Below are 17252 nucleotides of genomic sequence, written 5' to 3' on the forward strand. Positions count from 1 at the left end.
CTATTGGTTTCCAAGTAAAATTACAACTCAAAACATATATCAAACTACATCATAGCACACGCACACAGCAAGAGTTTAATAAATGTTTAATTAACAAGCTGACATGCTTGTGTTGTCCTAGAAATGTGCACAGTGCCTGTCTGCACCTACAGGCCAAAGGACAGACGTGCAGCGTGGACATCAGATGCTCAGAAGAGTCTCTGTCAAGTCCCTGAATGCTGAATCATGACCTGCCTGTCCCCACCACTACTCCTCAAACAAAACAAGTGAAACAAAATCCTTCTTCCACACAGAGAAGTGTTTCAAAATAGGAACTATGTTCCTAAGCAAAAGCTGATTTGCAAACCCCCAAATCCACTCTATTGCCATGGTCATAAAACAAAAAGGTGCCCACTGTCCACTCAATCTGAAGTCGACCACACACGGATGAGACTGATGCGTGGCAGAGGAATACACATTCCATGACTCACGCTGGCTTCACAGCAATGACGCTCCATTTCTGATTTTGTTTATAATCACCATCCGCTGTGATATACGGGCCTTTTATGTGGGTATCCATGTAAATTTTCCAACACCCCATTTTATATTCATTGAATTACTTTTTCAACTTTAAAATAAAAGTAACATTTTGCCTAGTCCACTGCTGCTCCACCCAAGGTTGAGACCGGTCTGAAGGCACAGGTGCTGCAGGACTGGGCCAGCAGTTACCCACTGGTCCGGCCACTGAGGGGTTGGAACAACCACTGAGTGGTCTCGTGCTGTTAACTCACAAACTCTTAAACATGCTGGAAATGAGGTTGATGGAAATAATGTTTCTAAAAAATAATAATGACATTTTGCACTGGCATCTCTCACTCTTCCATTTATTTCAATCTGCAAACTTCTGTATATGATTATTCCTAGTCTTTAGCAAAAGTGCAATTCATTAAATAAGCTCAATTAAGTATATATTGGCACCACAAAGTAAAATATACCTTCAATGTTTCTGCATTCTCCCACTTTCAGCCCTGTCCCCTCTGAAATAATGCAATGTCAATGAGAGAGCAACTTTTTGAAACTTTGTGTTTCTTTTTTCTTAACATGGCAAGTGTTCCTCATATATAATTTTCTTTCCTAAATATCCAGATCAGTAATCACAACCTCAGCAATACAGCCCCTCTATGGGTGCAGAGAGAGTCCATTTATTCCAAATTCCTGATGACGAGGCTGCATTTAGTGCTATAAATGACATAATCCAGGAGCAGGCATTAGCAAGGTCATGAATGTGCCATCAAGGGACCCAAAAAGCCTGTCTAATTGGACCTGCTAAGCCACACTTGCATGCAAGTCACATCAGTCCCCTACTTGGGGAGTCATTTATATTTCATAAAATAGTGATACAGGCTTGTTCTAAGCAATTTTCTTGGATAATTTGCAATCAAAACTTTAAAGAGACAGTTGTATTGACCTGTCAGCCATCCTCGCACAAGTTCATGCCTCCTTTCCACACTTACCAAGTACCTCTCAGAGGACACACTCACTAAGATGAGGTCATCGCCAACGCGCACCTTCTCCCCTTCGGACCGCTGCTTGGAGGCAGGATGTATGGTCCACCAGCAAGCCTCGCCTGGGGTGGGGGAGGCAGCATGCAACACAGAGAGACGCAGCTTAGCTTAAAATCCACATGCTTTGCAGGTGACCCCAAAATAAAATGTCTTTAGAGTCAGTCTCCTTAAAAGAAAATTGTCCTGTTCACATGACCTGAAGGATTTGAAATTAATGCAACTTAATCTCTTAGACCAGGGGTCCCCAAACTTTTTACACAGGGGGCCAGTTCACTGTCCCTCAGACTGTTGGAGGGCCAGACTATAAAAAAAACTATGAACAAATCCCTATGCACACTGCACATATCTTATTTTAAAGTAAAAAACAAAACGGGAACAAATACAATATTTAAAATAAAGAACAAGTAAATTAAATCAACAAACTGACCAGTATTTCAATGGGAACTATGCTCCTCTCACTGACCACCAATGAAAGAGGTGCCCCTTCCAGAATTGCGACGGGGGCCTGATAAATGGCCTCAGGGGGCTGTATGCGGCCCGTGGGCTGTAGTTTGGGGACCCCTGTCTTAGACCATGAAAATCAAAAGAAATAGACCAAATTATCTTAGGATAACACACACACACCAAAACACAAAGCTTGTCACAGTACTGGATTATGACATTTTAGGAAGTTTGGTGTCCTTTCCCCCAGCTAAGAAATGCTTTAAAATGAAATTTATTTATGCTGTCATAAAGCCAAATTCACCAGTCATTTGGACTTGACTTTATTCTAGACAACATCAGTTAATACACTGTTCATTTGCTCTGTAATAACATCTAGTTTTCTCCAGCTGATTTTCAAAAGGACTTGGGGTTTGGTGATGTGATACTGTAACAATTTAAACAACTCTGTACTTTCTGGGGCATGCTGATTTAAAATGGGCACAGTTGTTATCATCGAAATTTTACTGTCCTATTTATTTTACCTTACTCTATTTTGTTGTTTTAAAATATGTTTGTTTCCATTAATCTAGGGGTAAAATAAAAAGATAACCCCATTAGAGAAGGATATGTTATAAAAAATAACTGGGTATAATCAAATAATTTCTCCTAGAACAAGTCATGTACAAATAAGCCTCATGAGCTACACACCCTTCTTCATTCTTTGATACTATGACCTCAGATATAAATTAGTGAACAATGCCTCAGTCTGTTCACAGTTCCTGTTAAAACATAAATGTAAGATCTACCAAAAAAAGGAGACTATTTTTACTCACATGTTATATAACCATCTGCATTCTCTCCCTTTGCCAAACTTTGTTATTTTTCTATAACACGTTTTGTTTTTGTTTGGACTCCCATGTGCCAGGGTGTTACGTCCCGTCACAACAGGATCCTTCCATGATTTGCTCACTGGAGTCTCTTCAGATGCTAGCATTTTTGTTTTTAGTGCTCTGGCACTCAAAAAATTTCATTTTGCTTAAATAAGTAAATGAATCAGCAAATAGTATTTCTTAAGCATGCTTATTACAGTCAATACGTAATCTGTGCTGCTTTGCTTACACAAATCCCAGTATCACTTGAATGTCACCTTGCAGAATTCCTTATTTTCACTCACTCAATTCACACATTTTAGAGTTGTAGGGAGTTTTTCATTTGTTCATTCAAACATTTACAAAGCACCCACAATAGAGCCAATGCTGCTTTAGTAGCTGGGGATACATCGATACACAAAAAAGAATGTATCACCTGCCAGTGAGTTTAGTTCTGATCAAGGCCAGAGCACATCCAAGGGTAAATGAAATAATAACTCAGAAGCAGAGAAATCCAGGAACAGCAGCATAAGGGGCCCTGGTGCGGGAGAGGGACTGTGGTGTTGCTTTGACATTTTGTAGTCATCTCAGTGTATGACAATTTACCCGTGCATGTCTTGTACTTGTTTTGAAAGAGAGAAATGAAGACTTTCTTTTTCATGTAAGTGTGTGCAGATGTAAATTAATTACAATGATAAGACTTTTTAAAAACTTGCAAAAATACAGAGAAATGACTGAGCTTACAAAATACGAAATAGAAAGAATGATACATTTATCTTTCTGGTGCCTGGGATTCTTGACATTTCATGTACAAGGTGATATGTTGGCCTGTTCAAAACATAATTAAGTTAGTAAATATAGTTTTATTTTTATGCATTTGAAATCTGAAAAATTGAGACGATGGGAAAGTATTTTTTTAAAAAGAGGGTGTGTGAGGGATAGCTTAGTCTCACACATGAAAGAACAACTTAATAGGAATTGGTCTGTTTCTTCCCATTCTTTTTTGTACTTGCTCTTTTCTTTATTTTTAATTCCCAGTCATGCATGCTCATCGTAAACAATACAACAGTCAAATGATATAGAGATATATGAACTGTAAAATCATAGCAGTGAAAGAAAAAACACAAATAAAGCTTATGTTCTCCTATCTTGAGTCTCCAAGAGAATAAATGTGTAATGTATCATTTTTGTTTCAAAAATATGTAAATACATGTCTGTTTGGATGGATATATAACTTAATGCCCTGTGAATGTTGACATTGAGTATGCTACATTTTTAGACTTAAAAATACTTTTAAGATGAAAGATGATAAAGAAAATATGCAGTAACACTTCATAAACTAACTAGTGCACATTAATATGGCCAACAGCCAGTAACGCATGTATAGTAAGCACTATTTTTTCTATCAAAGCTGTCAGAATAAGGTTTGAAGTTTAGTTTGAATATCCAGCTAATCATGTGGAAACAGCCAAGCAAACAGTACACAATTCTTCTACTAAAAGCTTCCCCCTGGAAGTCACTCATTTTTCTGACTCCATCCACAAGAACAGTCTCCATGTCTCATGACTTCTTCCAGTACAGCTGCTGAACCCAGCTTGACCACTGACCACGGGGCTTACCTGTTGTGTCCTCTTGCAAGCCAACGTCAAAGGCCAGTTTATCAGTTGAAGACTGGGAGGTGGACAGGCAGCACAGATACTAAAGGACACAAAGTCAGTAGTTGTCACTCCAAATTTACAGTCCCCCTTACCTGTGTCTAATCCTGACACAGAATTTGGTTTCAATCTTTCCCTCCAAATCTGGATGCTCTGTGCACAGCCCTGGTGTCCTCAGTGAGGAACAGCACGCACAGGCACATACATCCAGAGGAACAAAGCCCTGAGTTCTTTCTCCCCATGAAGACTGTGCAGACATGCACTGTCGGTGGAAGACAAGGAGCAGGGTGTGTCTGCAGCCTCACTTCATAGACATCCATGAGCATCAGCCCTGCAACCTGATCTGACAGCCATCATTCTCCCCAACAGAACCTTGGAAACTATTCACTTTGACCTCTCAGAGGCATTTTCATTTTTAAATGTTAACTCACTGACATTCACCCAGAACTGATTTGGGTGTGCAGCGCAGTGCCTCCCTGGGCAAGGTTTTATCCCGTGGACTCGCTCCACCCCAACCTCATAAGCCTTGTGAAGTGTAACAGTGATGAGGAGACAGAGGTGACTGTGCATAAGCCCCAGACACCCACTGCCCATCCCTGCCGGGCCCACTGCCAGCCCAGGGCCTGCAGGCAGCACTGCACAGGGCCGGACAGAGCAGCCAGACCTCCCAGGACCACAGGACGGCTCCTCCTGCAGAGGAGGGTCCAGCTCACTGGGTGTCTGTGAGTGTGAGAAGGTGTGACATGAGGTGACCAGGGACAGACGTGATGGCAGGGTGGGTAAGAGTCAGTGCCCAGGGGATTGTCTCCCAGTTGTATAGCACTGGCTCCCAAAGTCAGAAAAGAAGTTTCGAGGGTCCCCACAGAGGGACCCCGGTTCAGCCAGCAGAGGGTATGTAGATCTGACCTCAGAGCAGTCCCTGAGGTCTAGAGACTCTAATCTAAACATACTAAATATTTAACTTTACTTGAGAAAAATAACAATTTTACAATATTGACTTCCCAGACAAAAACATAAAGTGATCCCTATTAAAGTGTTCTGTAACATTTCTCAATATTAGCACAGTACCAGGCACTTGTCACTATTAACAAACACACATTCTCTCTGCCTCTAACACCCACAGCCACCATGAAATAGATACTGTAAGTATTCCACTAAGTGTTCCTTAAGCTCCATGAGGGCCAGGACCTGCTCTATTTACTACTATATCCAGCACCTAGAACAGTGCCTGGCACACTGTAGGTGCTAAATGATATTGATGAAATGAATGGATGAAATCTTCAGATGCAGTTACAGACTTGAAGAAGTCCGGCCGGGTATGTGAGGTGGGACAGCATGTGGGAAAGTGAGCCTGGGCTCAGGTCCTCCAACCAAGTCCAGGCTCTTGACCGTCTGTTGTGCACAGAGAGCACTTTCCAGAAACACTCTCACATGCGTGGAATCATGCAATGTGTGTTTTAATCGCTAGTGAAAATGGAATTTTTTCCACGCATTTCTGTGATTGCTATAAACAGACAGGTTGTTTTTATCTACCTGTCTCTTTTAGAGTGTTTTTCCTTTATTTTATTTCATATTTTGCTATGTCTGCCAAGATTTCCATACACTGTGAGAAAGCCTACTCTTGTTAGTCTTTATTTGTTCGTTTTTGTTATGCCAAGAACAAGAGTGTTTCCCAGTAAGTATGATGTCGGCTGTAGTTCCAACAGTGACATTTTCCTTGTCATTGAGGAAACAATCATCGGTGATTTTTATTAGAAATGAATGTTGACATTTTTAAAAATCTTTTCCAGCACCAGCTAAAATGATTAAGTATTTTTTGCTTGACCTATTTATGTAATGTTGCACACTAAGAGAAATATTAAATCCTCATTAAATTCCTATCTACACTTTTTCCTGTACTTTTGACTTCATTAACCAGACTTTTCACACCAATTTTCATGATGAAGACTGACAGTCTTCATCATGAAATGTGTGTGTTTTCTGTAATACCTGTATTGAGGCTACATTTAGTTTCCTACTCTAGAACAGTTCACATATTTTCAGAATGACTTCCTTTTTAAAATGATTAATCAATTAGATTAGACTTCCAGATCCTCAGATGATCATTCAGTCACTAAAATCAGGCTGATGAAAAAGTTCAATAACATGGGCAATTCTTGAGCAGTGACCATATATAAAAAAAAAAAAAAAATCAGGATATAAAGTTGATTATGAAGAAAGATCTCAATTATGTAAAAAAAAGTTAAGAACAAAAAGACTGAAATTTTTTTTTAAGTCTCCAACAGTTTTCCTTCATTAGTATGGTCATGAAATTTTTTTTCCTTCTGTAATTTCCAAATCTTATAGAATGACTATGCAATGCATTGTTTGCATAATTTAATAAAGTTTTTAAAATAGAGTGAGACTTTTTATGTATTTTACTTATCTATACACATAAAAATAAAAATTGTAAGTATATATATGCATATACATGAAGCAGAGAACAGTAAATGCGGATGACTGGGTCGGAGAAGGAGGCGACACAAAAAAATAACAAGAACATTCATACGAAAGAGAGGAAGTCAGTGGAAAACTGACAGTGAACTTCACAGGCAGATTTTTAAATAGTATCTTCCAGTAAAAACACTTTAATTCTTTAATAAATAAACTGTTTAAAACATCAGAAATGACAAATGTTTCTTATTTTACTCAACACTTCTCCTAAAATTAGTCTATCAAAAGTGATATATTAAAAATATGTGTCATATAGTGATAGACTCGAAGGACCTTAAAGGTCACCTAAGCTAATCCTTGTAAATGAGGGAACTGAGCAGGGTACAGATTAGAGAACACACGCATCCTGCTCATGCATGCACCCTGCTCACGCCTACAACCCACTCACGCCTGCGTCTCCTACGGCCACACAGAGGTGGACCTGGGCGTCTACTTACCATGCCACTGTAGGAATGGCGCAGCAGTATGGCGTGGCCATAGAGGAGTGTCCGGTGACCACCACCTTGAGCAGTCTGGAGAGGGAAAGGAAGGGGTTGACAAGAGAAGAAAAATCAAATCAGTAAACTTAACTAAGTCAATAACAGGCTGTCGTGCGCTCAAGAAGTTAAGAGCTATGACAGACAATGAGGTGGGTAGAAAGATGCCCACGTGCACTACAGCTACCAAGACAACCTGCTGCGTGGGGCGAGCAGGCGACCCAGCTTGGGAGAGTGTGCTAATTCCAATACACACTGAGCATACACTATCTATCTCCACTGCCCTGAGGTCTGCATTGGCAGGGACCATGGCACTTTGTATCCTAGGTGCCTAGCCAAATACCTGGCACACAGTAAGGACTAAGTATTTGTTCAATGAACCAGTCTTCTGAAAACACAAAATTGATCGAATCATCCACAGGCTTAACCCTTTAAATAGTACGAACATACATGTACGTCCTCGTGCCTCCTGACCAACTAGAGCAGTGGTCCCCAACCCCCGGGTCGTGGACCAGTACCAGTCCGTGGGCCATTTGGTACTGGTCCACAGAGAAAGAATAAATAACTTACATTATTTCCGTTTTATTTATATTTAAGTCTGAACAATGTTTTATTTTTTAAAAATTACCAGATTCCCTCTGTTATATCCGTCTAAGACTCACTCTTGACGCTTGTCTCGGTCACATGATACATTTATCCGTCCCACCCTAAAGGCCGGTCCGTGAAAATATTTTCTGACATTAAACCGGTCCGTGGCCCAAAAAAAGTTGGGGACCACTGATCTAGAGTACGATCGTACATGTGTAGGGCAACATTAAAAAAAGGCAAATGTACGTTCTTCTTGTTTCCATAAATTGGTTATCAAACAAACATGATTTTAAGTTAATAAAACTGGGACTAATTCCATTTTGGGGGGGAAAAAAAAAACTTACTCCCAGGGGTCAGAAAGCATGAAAAAACTCACTACTCAAAAGGTTAAAAACATTTCATACTTTCTGAGTATAGGAAAGAGTCCAGATCCCTTTATATGAAACAGAAATGCTTCCCAAATATCAACATGCCCATGAACCACCAGGAGAGCTGGCTGGAACACAAATTCCCAGGTGTGACACTGACATTCTGATTTAGTAATTCAGGGGTGACACAGAGAAGGTTCATTTTAAAAATGGCCCAGGGGATGATGGTGCTGTTCTGGGGACCACACTTTGAGTAGCACAAGCATGGAGAACATTCCATCTCAACCCTTCATAGCCACTTCCCACACCGCTCCAACCACAGACACCCTCCCTGCCCTGACCTGCCACACTGCTCTCCTGCGCTGTCTTAGAGCATGGTGCTCGCTCTCCCCCACAGTCTTTTCTACCTAATAAACTGCACTTGAAAACTCAGGTTAAGGCTACCTCCTCTAGGAAGCCTCAGTTGGTTTCCTCCAAGTCAGCTGATCTGTCTGCACTGCTGCAGCCCTGGTTCCCGCAGCGCTGCAGCCCCAGGTCCATGGGTACCTGGCCTTGTCACACTGCACCAGAAGCACCTTTCTCCTCCGAGTCAGAATGCGACTCCTCCAGGAGAGGGGCCTGAGCACTCAGCATAAAGCCCTCACGGAACATTTGTGGACGAGAAATTGGTGTGGTACCCCATCTACCAGGTGAGGAGTGAGTCCAGGTGTGAAGAACGAGGGAGGGACCATGGGTTGCAGTGGTGAGTTCCAGAAATTAAACAGATTCCACTAAATTGGATCAGGGTAAGGTTATAGAAGGTGTAGAAAGTTAAGCCAAGGCATAAGCACTTTTTTTCTGAAGAAAAAAGCAGTTTTTAAGGACTTTAAGGATGAGACTGCTATTTACGTATATATGCCTTAAGAAGCGCAGAATAAGTATCAATTCTAGTACACTCTTTTTACTAAAACATGTCCCTCCCAATCGTTCCAAATAATTTTTTTTTTTTGCAACTGAGATAAAGATAGAGACAGAGAGAGGGACAGATAGGGACAGACAGACAGGAAAGGAGAGAGATGAGAAGCATCAATTCTTCATTGCGGCTTCTTAGTTGTTCATTGACTGATTTCTCACATGTGCCTTGACCGGGGGGCTACAGCAGACCGAGTACTTGCTCAAGCCAGCGACCTTTGGGCTCAAGCCACCGACCAGGGGGGGGTCATGTCTATGATACCATGCTCAAGCCAGCGACCCCACCCTCAAGCTGGTGAGCCCGCACTCAAGTCGGATGAGACTGCACTCAAGCCAGCGACCTCGGGGTTTCAAACCTGGGTTCTGCGCATCCCAGTCCAACGCTCTATCCACTGCACTACTGCCTGATCAGGCCCAAATAATTTCTTAAAATAACTTTATTTACATGTTATGCTTGAAAGACCTCAGAACTGTTCTTAAAATAGATTTTAAAAGTTATTAAAATTATATGAAAAACTGCAAATAATTTTTCACATCCTGAGAGAAAAAGGGGGAAATCTACATTGTAAAATTATATTCCCTCTTAGAATAAAACCCTTTTTAGGAAGCACTTTCATTTTCTGTGATACATTTGATTTATCATGGCCAAGAAGAATATTATTTATCTCATCTGATTGGGATTACTTTGACTGAAGCGTCACTTCTCATATATGGTACAAACTCCAAAGCTATGAAATCCAGCTGAACTTTCTTAACACGTGACAGTCACATCAGTCAAAGCAAGACTTTTTGAAACGATGGTTTCCAGGCATCCCTAGACTACGCCCGTGGGCTGCATGCGACACCCTGAGGCCATTTATCCGCCCCTGCTGCACTTCCGGAAGGGGCACCTCTTTCATTGGTGGTCAGTGAGAGAAGCACTGTATGTGGCAGCCCTCCAACGGTCTGAGGGACAGTGAACTGGCCCCCTGTGTAAAAAGTTTGAGGACCCCTGGTTTAACTGAAAAGGATTAAGTGCTGCTTTGCTATAGAGCTTGCCCACACATTTCACATGTTTATATGAACATACGCATAAACGTTCAAATTGGTTAAGCTAAGAGGAAACATTAGTGTCTAATTTTCTCCTGACTATAGCTTTTACTGAATTAGACAATTACAGATTTTAACTAGAGATTTTTTCTCACCACTTAAATGCTAATTATACCAGATTTAATATTAATATTGATAGATATTATCAAAGTATGCCCAGAGCTCGCACTAAATTAACAGTTACTAATTGTGTCACTGTGAACATATAGTGATGCAATTTCTGCTACATGGGCTGCAGTACTTTTCTTCCAACTTGTCATTTTAAATAATATTCATCTTATTGGCTGTTTTCAAAAAATATATAATGTATAATTTCTACTCTTGGGTTGGTTTTGTGTGGAGATGAATCCAAAGGGGAAATTAATTCTTTCCTATGTGTTTTAATTTGGTGCACCATGTCAATTTTCTAGTTAAATGTGGTCAGTCCTTGCTTTAATTTAAGTGAATAAACACAGGGTGAGGCAAAAGTAGGTTTACAGCTGTTCATATGGAAAATAATGCAATACCATCAGCAAAGAAAAAGGAAGTTTAAGAACTAATTCTTTGTCTATTTCATTTTTTTTTTATTATTCATTTTTCTAGAGAGGAGAGAGACAGAGGAGAGAGAGACAGAGAGAGAGAAGGGGGGAGGAGCTGGAAGCATCAACTCCCATATGTGCCTTGACCAGGCAAGCCCAGGGTTTCGAACCGGCCACCTCAGCATTTCCAGGTCGACGCTTTATCCACTGCGCCATCACAGGTCAGACTTTGTCTATTTCTTAATACCTACAACTAGATGATGGATTAGCAGGTTCTTTTAGTAGAAGTGTCATCTGGAACTTACATGCCCTTACATTTCCAAGTGTGACTTCAGCCTGTCAGTCCACCACCCACAGCCGCCCTCCTGTGAGACTAGTGTTATTAGTGAGCAGTCACCAGCCCTGCGTGGCTGGCTGCAGACGCAGGACCCTGATGTCAGCTTCTGCTAGACCACCGTTCTTGCAGATAATGGAGCTCTAGGTTAAGGGGCTGTTGCCCTCTAAGGGGGGGAAATAACAACTATTACCAGTTTCAAACTTCTCCTTCTAAGTATTTCTGGTATTGCAAAATCAAGCACCATTTAATAAAAGGTAAAATTTGACCTTTTTTTAATATCAGTTAAAAATTGTTTTACATATCTGTAGATGTGTTTGGTCCCACTACCCCTGAGATGACTGACAGGGTTAATAACTGAAAAAAACACACTCACAAACTACTAAATGGATTTAAAATCCAGAATACATTCAAACAAAACCTAAGCAACATATGTATGTATGCTAAACAAACTTCACCTCATTTTCCACAAACTATTTTAATACCAATTTAGTACTGAAGGCATTCCTACACCTATAGTTTTCCAGAATCTGGCCAAAAAATGTCCAAATTTTAAGCAACAGTTTTTATGTAAATGCTTCTACATTTACATGTATTTAAAATCATATGTAGTCATAGGGCATAATGTATTCATCTGTTATCCTTCTCCATCAGGAGGGGATGAGTAGGATCATTATAGCTATGTTTCAGATTTTACTATAATAAGCTTAAAATGTAACAGCCAAAAGATCATTATACATAAAACGAGCATAGTATAGACTAAGATCAACTGAAGAGGTTTATATAATATATACATGAAAATGACTGGTTCTTTGTTTTTGTTGTTTTGGGTCCTGTATTTTTTTTTAATTCAATGAGAGGGGAGAGGGGAGACACAGAGATAGACGCCCGCATGCACCCCAACCAGGATCAACCTGGCAAGCCCGCTAGGGGGTGATGCTCTGCCCATCTGGGGCGTTGATCCATTGCTCAGAAACCAAAGTTTTCCTTAGAACCTGAGATGGAGGCCATGGAACTATCCTCAAGGGCCAGGACCAACTTGCTCCAATTGAGCCATGGCTGCAAGAGAGGAAAAGAGAGAGAGAGAGAGAGAGAGAAAGAAGGAGGGAGAGAGAAAAGAGGGGGAGGGGTGGAAAAGCAGATGGGCGCTTCTCCTGTGTGCCCTGACTGGAAATCTAACCCAGATCGTCCACACATCAGACCAATGCTTTACCATTGAACCAACCAGACAAGGCCAACCCTGTATTTTTTAAATATATGTTTGTATCTATATTTGTATATTAACATGTCCATAGTATTATTACACTAAAAACTAATTTGCTAATTATATAACATCTAAATATTTTAAGGTTTTCTGTTTTTGTAATCCTTTTTTCTGTACAAAATGCTGTTAATCAATGCAAGACTTTTCTCATAACTCCAGGTCCTTATTATGTGAAAGGCGAAGTTTTCTGTCACCTTTAATGGCTAGTGCAAAGCATGCCATCCTGGACGTAGAAGGATGGAGTCTTAACAAGTGTAATCCTGTGGGTAAAACTGAACTACACCACCAAAATTTAAAACAATAGACAACAAAAAGAAATTTGTCTCAGAACACTTCTCTCATAGAACTCCGATATTTAAGTTTACCTTCAAACACTAAAATACTTAGGTCATGAGTTTTTCAAGGAGAAAAACAGAACTATCTCTACATAAGTCTTCACCACATCCTAGAACCATGATGGAGAACCTTTTTATAAAAACTGCCCACTTTTGCAGTGCTGGACAACCTGGTCAATCCCGCCAACTTGTGGGCTTTCTAGCTTTCATGGTGGGCAGTAGCGCAGCAACCAAACAGTGCCACGATTGGCCCACCATGAAAGCTGGAACGCCCACTAATGGGCAGGAGGGACCAGGTTGACCAGCACTGCAAAAGTGGGCAGTTTTTATAAAAAGGTTTGCCATCATGGTTTTAGAGTGACCTTCCCATGCAGACTGAACAGCAAAGAACCCAGGAGTGGCGCAGACCTTCTTACCAGGCATTTTGGTCTCTCTGTGGGTCCCTCACAGCAAGAGACACTCAAAATGTCTAGCCATCCTGACCAGTGAATCACAAGGTCACAGGATGATCTTAATAGTTAAAAAAAAAATCAGCCTTTGGCCTGACCAGGTGGTGGTGCAGTGGATAGAGCATTGGACTGGAATATGAAGGACCCAGGTTTGAAACCCCAAGGTCAGCAGCTTGAGCACAGGCTCACCAGTTTGAGCGTGGGGTCACTGGCTTAAACCCAAAGGTCTCTGGCTTGAGGCTCAAGGTCAGTGGCTTCATTCAGCAAGGGGTCACTCGCTCTGCTGGAGCCCCCTGGTCAAGGCACATATGAAAAAGAAATCAATGAACAACGAATGTGCCACAACGAATTGATGCTTCTCATCTCTCTCTCTTCCAGCCTGAGAGACAGATGTTTCTCTATCTGTCTCTGTCACACAAAAACAAAAAAAGAGAAAGAGAGGAAAGAAGGAAGGAAAGAAGGAAGAATGGAAGGGAGGGAGGGAGGGAGGGAAGAGGGAGGGAAGGGGAGGGAAAGGGAAGGGAGGGGAGGGGAGAGGAGGGAGGGGAGAGGAGGGAAGGAAGGGATGGGGGAGGAAGGGAGGTGGAGAGAGAGAGAAAGAAGAAATAAGTAAATAAGTAATAAATAAATAAATTGGCCTTCAGTGCAAAATAAATGTGTCTGACAAGCCAGCTGAACATCATCAAGACAACCACTCAGCACTGGATGGCTTCCTTGTGATGGCATATTAACCGAGAGTCTCCTGAGGGACAGACCCAGATCACTGATCAGCTCCAAAAGCAGAAATGCGCTCCCGCCACAAGTAAGTGTCTGTCTGGTTCTAGGAAGCTAAGCAACACCTAATCAGGCATGAGATCCAAACCAAATCATGACTGAATGGTGAAAGATGAATAAACTTTAGTATCCTTCTCCTTTCAAGTAGTTTAAATTCTTATAACTGCATGCATATACCCTTCACTAAGTCACACCCGAACCTCTCCAGATGACTCAGTGCCTACGTGAAGCCACCATCAGGCTGCCTGCTCCGCAGTGAAAGGTGTCAGACCCAATGCCATTATCTCAGGAGTGCCAGCTGGGCTGAACCGTTCCTACGTCATCCTGCTGTCTGCACTGATGTTCACATGAATCTGCTCTCGTGAAAGACCCTGAAATCTATGTTTCAGGCAACTACTTCATCTACCGTTCTCCCATTGGACAAGTGTTGGGGTGGGGCAGGAAAACTAAACAGGGACAGGAAGTGCAAACTTAGCAAGAAACTGAATTTTTTCAAATCCATTCTCATTAGTTATTAATACGTGCATTTAATATGTGCAAAAAGGGGGCACATGAGTGTGCTGCAGCTGTTTACAACAATTCCCTAACCGAAACTGTTGTTTCACAATATATCTGAGTAATAATAATAACAATAATAATGATATTTTCTATAAAAAAATAATAGCTGGAGTGACATGAAAGTTTGGAAAATGTTTTTTGTCCTTGTTGACAGACGGCTGCAAATGACTGCTCTGCTCTGCGCTCCTGTCCAAGAGTCAATGTGTTCACGTTAACACAGAGGCCCCGGTTACTGGACCCTCCGCCCTCTGGTTCAGAGGCCAGCTCCACAGCACAGACTAGTGTAAACACTCTGCCTCCTTTCCTTCTGCAAGCAGCCTCTGAAATCTACTGCAGAATTTTGATTTAACACTTTTCAGAGTTGGTATCTTTTGAAGTGATATTCTTTTGAAATTTTATATTATATTAAACCTCTATTAACTGAGTACAATCAGTGTTTCTACATATTTTTTCATGACTTTTAGGATCAAAATTACATTTCATGAATGTTAAATGAAAAAAATAGTAGGTACATAAAACTGACACAGAAACTTTCTGCTTTCTGTCCCAAATAATGACATTCCATTCCTCTCCTACTACGTTTCCTTCTGTAATATGATAGTAGGTTTTACTCTCTTTCAGTAGGTCTCCTTTTAAAGCCCTTCTATTTTTATAAGGGGTTGAAAATGAAAAGAGGTTGAATTATTTTAACTTCCCCTGGAGTAATTCTCCAGTAGCTTTTTGGAGCCTCTTCTAAATTCCCATGTACTAATTGCCTATTATCTTCAAGCAAGAGTACTTAAACACAAATTAGCCAACATAAACCCCACAATAAAAATGCTACATGGAGGGCTATTAAAAAGTTTTGTTTTAATGGGAAATTTTTAACATTGGATAAATTAAACTTAATGTTACAATATGACACAAAGATGTCAAATGCTGTTTGTTAAGCTGATCAATCTAAATATGTGATCTACTCATTTAAATTTAAAAGTTCCAAAGTTTGATTTAATTTTTGAAACTTTAAAATGTGAAGAAAAATGCTATAAATTTAAAAATTAAGCCAAACTTAAAATATACAAAGCATAACATATACAGCAAATGATGTAATATCTTACCTTCATCATGAATTTCTGTAGGGACATAAAAAAAAGAGAGAAAATATTAAATATATATTACTTCAAAGACTTATTTTAAAATGTCTCTTATTTATAAAAATTTGTAAATAGAGTTATGTAAACAATAAACTTATAGAAACACATTCACTATGTTGTCAAAACAAAACATTATCTACTACACATTAGATAAAAGCTGGAGTGAACAAAACTTTTCTAAAACGTTTCTACATTAATTCTTTTTCTGTGAAAACATGGTGCCCTACTTCAATGCATGATTCAATTTACAACATGTCTAAGCACCAAAAAAACCCCAAAGATGTAACCTTAGAAGAATATTCTGAAATGCTTTTAAAACTTTTTCATTTCATCTTTTGCATAAAAATGCAGTGATATAAGAGCAACACAATTACTGTTAGTAAAAACAGTGAATTATAAACAGGTAAGGTTGGTCACAACTACTGTGCTGTGATGGAAATGACCGGGAGCAGTTTCCCAGACACTACATGTGTAGTAGACATGAAGTCCAAAGACAATAATTATTAAAACTTTTCTCTTAAAAAGACATAGCCTCTTCTCATGATTTATAATAGCTCTTTTTTCTTCTACAAAACGTAATATGTGCATATATTCCTTAGTTTTTCTTTAGGCCCATAAATTTTCTCTGGCCTATTCCTAGGATACGTACACAGATAGAAAAGGGCTAAGAAGGGAAAATGACATTACTTTTGCAAACTTAGGGCTAACTTTAGTTGTCACAAGTATCTAAGTCCTACAGAATTAAAGATGCACGTATCCACATTAGTTTTACAGAAAACAGCAAGTGTTCTAACCCAGATATTCATAGATTCCATAGTTGGCTCCCTGAAGCATAAAAACATAGTGATAACATATTGGCAAAATTATATTGTGACTAATGCATTTCTTATATTTAATATTATAGTTTTAAGGAAAAAAATTGGAAAGAAACATGCTTAACAAATACAGGCTGTTTAATTACATATCTGTAACTGATATTAATGGTAAATCATGTCAGGAGATTATGGTCCGTGTTGAAACTGAACAATCACATACCTAAAGATCACTAGTAATGTAGCTATCACTAAATGAAGACATAGGAAAAATCATTTTTGAGCCCTAATTCAAAAAAAATCAAAACTCCAAAATTTTGCTACAGAACATGGTTTATAATAGATACTTTCTTCATAAGATTAGACTGATCCAGGTTTTGGAGATTTCTCTTTCAGAAACATTCCCAGTATGACTTTGTCCATTCTCTAGAGTGAATTACTCTAGAATTGTAACACGTAGAAAAAGCAATGGTCAGTGGCGTTGCAGAGTTCTGATATTCAAATATCTAAGTTGTAAGTTGTGTGCGACTGCAGGTAGAGCAAGTCACAGACAAAAGCAAAATAGAATGAGGACTAGAAATTAGCAAAGATGCAGATATCCTTCTACAGAAAAAGAATG

General features: G+C 39.9%; 1 protein-coding gene across 1 annotated transcript in view; it reads right to left on the reverse strand.

The window, feature by feature from the left end:
• Positions 1 to 15795, reverse strand: part of LOC136319452 (ryanodine receptor 2) — a gene marked incomplete at its 3' end in the record, with an annotated part of 236616 nt that extends 220821 nt beyond the window's left edge. The window contains exons 1-4 of the mRNA XM_066252709.1: positions 15786 to 15795; positions 7422 to 7496; positions 4456 to 4534; positions 1494 to 1606 (exon numbers count right to left, since the gene is read on the reverse strand). Of these exons, the coding sequence (XP_066108806.1) occupies positions 1494 to 1606; positions 4456 to 4534; positions 7422 to 7496; positions 15786 to 15794 (276 nt within the window). The remainder of the gene's footprint in view (positions 1 to 1493; positions 1607 to 4455; positions 4535 to 7421; positions 7497 to 15785) is intronic.
• Positions 15796 to 17252: the final 1457 nt, after the last annotated feature.

The sequence above is a fragment of the Saccopteryx bilineata genome, chromosome 1 (genome assembly GCF_036850765.1).
Source record: "Saccopteryx bilineata isolate mSacBil1 chromosome 1, mSacBil1_pri_phased_curated, whole genome shotgun sequence".
NCBI lineage: Eukaryota > Metazoa > Chordata > Mammalia > Chiroptera > Emballonuridae > Saccopteryx > Saccopteryx bilineata.